The 2,402-nt window shown below is 77.3% G+C and overlaps 1 protein-coding gene across 7 annotated transcripts in view; it reads right to left on the bottom strand.

Moving 5' to 3' along the window:
• Nucleotides 1–2,166, bottom strand: part of CPEB2 (cytoplasmic polyadenylation element binding protein 2) — a 69,627-nt gene extending 67,461 nt beyond the window's left edge. For 3 of the 7 annotated variants that reach the window (XM_049630322.1, XM_049630324.1, XM_049630329.1), the window contains exon 1: nucleotides 258–2,164. In XM_049630322.1, the coding sequence (XP_049486279.1) occupies nucleotides 258–1,949 (1,692 nt within the window). In that variant the 5' untranslated portion in view covers nucleotides 1,950–2,164. Of the gene's footprint in view, nucleotides 1–257 lie in introns of all 7 variants that reach the window. The other 4 variants (XM_049630325.1, XM_049630326.1, XM_049630327.1 and 1 more) reach the window with 3 other exon arrangements.
• Between the last annotated feature and the right edge of the window lie 236 nt (nucleotides 2,167–2,402).

Genomic DNA, 2,402 nt, shown 5'->3' with positions numbered 1-2,402 from the left:
CTGCCCCAACCCCCCTCCCCCCCGCCGCGCCGGGCGTTCGAGGGGGCGCCCGACCGCAGCGGCTGCCGGCGCGACCCCCCTACCGGAGCCTCGCAGCCCACGGTGGCCGCTGCCCGCCCGCCCGCCCCGCCGGGGACTGGCGTCCCGAGCCCCGTCCCCCTCCTCCGCCCTCCCAGTCCCCCCTCTCACTTGGGCGAGTGGCCCTCGCCGCCCCGGTCGCCGGCCCCGCGGCGCAGCCGGGCCGCCGCCCGCCGTACCTGGTGGTGGTTGTAGGAGTTCCTCTGCTGCAAGAAGGCGGCGGCCGCCGCCTGGTGCTGCTGCTGGAGCTGCGGGCTGACGGGCGACCTCCGGCTCTGCGGCTGCTGCGGCGCCGCGGGCGGCGGGGGCTGCTGCTGAGGTAAATTCATGGCGGGCGGCGGCGGCGGGGGCACCGCGGCCGCCGAGAAGGGGCCGCCGAAGCCGCCGCCGCCGCCGCCGCCGCCGCCGCTCGCCGGCACGCTGAGTCCCGCGCAGCCGTGCGGGGACACGGGCGAGAAGCTCGGGAAGAAGGCCGGGTTCATAGACGACGGCAGCCCGGGGTAGAAGCCGTTCTCTGAATCGGGGCTGGGCGGCGGCATGGCGCTGAGCGAGCCGCCGCCGCCGCCGCCGCCGCCGCCGCCACCCGGGGTGGCGGCCGAGGAGCCGGGCTGCTGCGGCTGCGGCTGCGGCGGCTGCTGGGGCGGAGGCGGCTGCTGCTGCTGGGGCGGCGGCGGCGGCTGGGGCTGGGGCTGGGGCGGCGGCGACGCGGTCTGCACCGACCAGGGGGTGCCGAAGCCGGGCAGTGGCGGCGGCGACGCGGAGCCGCCTCCCCCTCCGCCTCCCGGGGGCCCCCCGCCCCCGCCGCCGCCCGGGTGCGGAAGGTCCGGGCTCTGCAGGCTGCTGAAGGCGCCCGCGCCGAGCGCCCCGCCGGGCAGGAGGTTACTGGGACTGTTGAGCAGAGGGTGGTTGGGGGACTCCATGGAGCCCGGCGCGGGGTTCACCGGCGGCGTCGAGGGGGCCAAGCCCGCATTGGGGGGCTCGGCGGCGCTGCCCTCGCCCGCGGCCGGGGTCTTGCGAGGGCTGCCCGCGCCTCCGTGGCGGCGCCGCGGGGCTGCGGGCGGCGAGGGCTGGAGCTGCGGGAGCGGGGGCAGGTCGGCCGGGCGCTGCCGCGGGGCGAAGTCCTGCGGCGGGAGGTGCTGCGGGTGCGGTACGCTGAACTGCTGCTGCGGCGGCGGCTGCTGTGGCTGCTGGCGCTGGGCGAGCTGCGCCGGCTGGAGGAGCGGGCCGGGCGGCGGCGGGCTGAACCGGCCGGGGCAGTGGAGCGGCGGCGGCGGCGGCTTCGAGTCCGGAGGGTGGGGAAGCTGGGGAGGGCTGAACTCTTTCCTCTTCTGGCTGCTCAGCTGCTGCTGCTGCCGCTTACTGAAGTCCTGCGGGGAGGAGGTGCGGCAGCAGCAGCAGGAGGAGGCGGAGGAGGAGGAGGGGTGGTGCAGACTCGGTTTGAAGTCCTGGGAGGGGAGGAGGTGGGTCACACCCGCGTTCGTGCCGCCGCCGGGGTGGTGGTTGGGGAGTTTCTCCGCGGCCGCCGCCCCCGAGAGCGGCCGCGCCGGCTGCTGTGTCAGCCCCAGCAGCAGCTCATCCTGCATGGTCTGCTGATGCGCCAAGAACGGGGAGGAAGAGGAAGCGGCGGCAGCTGAGCTGCCCGCGCCGCCGCAGCCTAGGGGGATAGAGAAGGGGGAGGCGGCCTCCGAGAAGCCGGTGACAGGCAACGGCGGCGGCGAGAGCGGGCCGAAGGGCGTGGTGGAGGGCAGCGGGGCGGCGGCCGCGGTGGGCCCCGTGGCGTAGGGACGGTACGCCCCGCTGCCGAATAGGGACCCGGGGCTGCTGCTTCGGAGCGGGGCGGTCTGCAGCACCCCAAATCCGAAGTCCCTCATTTATCAGGCCGGCGGCAGCCGGAGGAGAGGCGCCCCGTCCGCTGCCCCGCCTAGGAAACCGCCGGATCTGGGGCGGCGCGGCCGTGGTGGAAGGAGGGGGAGTCAGTGAGAGAGGGACACCGTGACTGAGCCAGGGGCACCTACTTGGGCCCCGCCACCCCTCGCGGCAGCCACCGCCGCCTCCCGAGACCGGCTCGGGTGCCGCCGCCGCCTCTGCCGCCGCCCTCGCCGCTTAAGAACTCCGGAACGTGCGTCAGCGCCACCTCACAATCGCACCGCCCCCCGCGGTGCGTCCCGGCACGCGCGGGCGCGAGGCCGCCGCGCCCCCGCTGCCCCGCCCCCGCCCCGCCCCTCATTAATATACAGGCACGGCCGGGGGCGCGCCTGCGCTCCCAGGAAGGCGGGGGAGCGCGAGAGCGAGCGGCTTCGGTCCTCCGGCCCCTTCGGCATCCA

Source organism: Panthera uncia, chromosome B1 (assembly GCF_023721935.1).
Source record: "Panthera uncia isolate 11264 chromosome B1, Puncia_PCG_1.0, whole genome shotgun sequence".
Taxonomy (NCBI): Eukaryota; Metazoa; Chordata; class Mammalia; order Carnivora; family Felidae; genus Panthera; species Panthera uncia.
The sequence above is the reverse complement of the archived record's forward strand: the minus strand, read 5'-3'. Positions and strand labels throughout refer to the sequence as shown.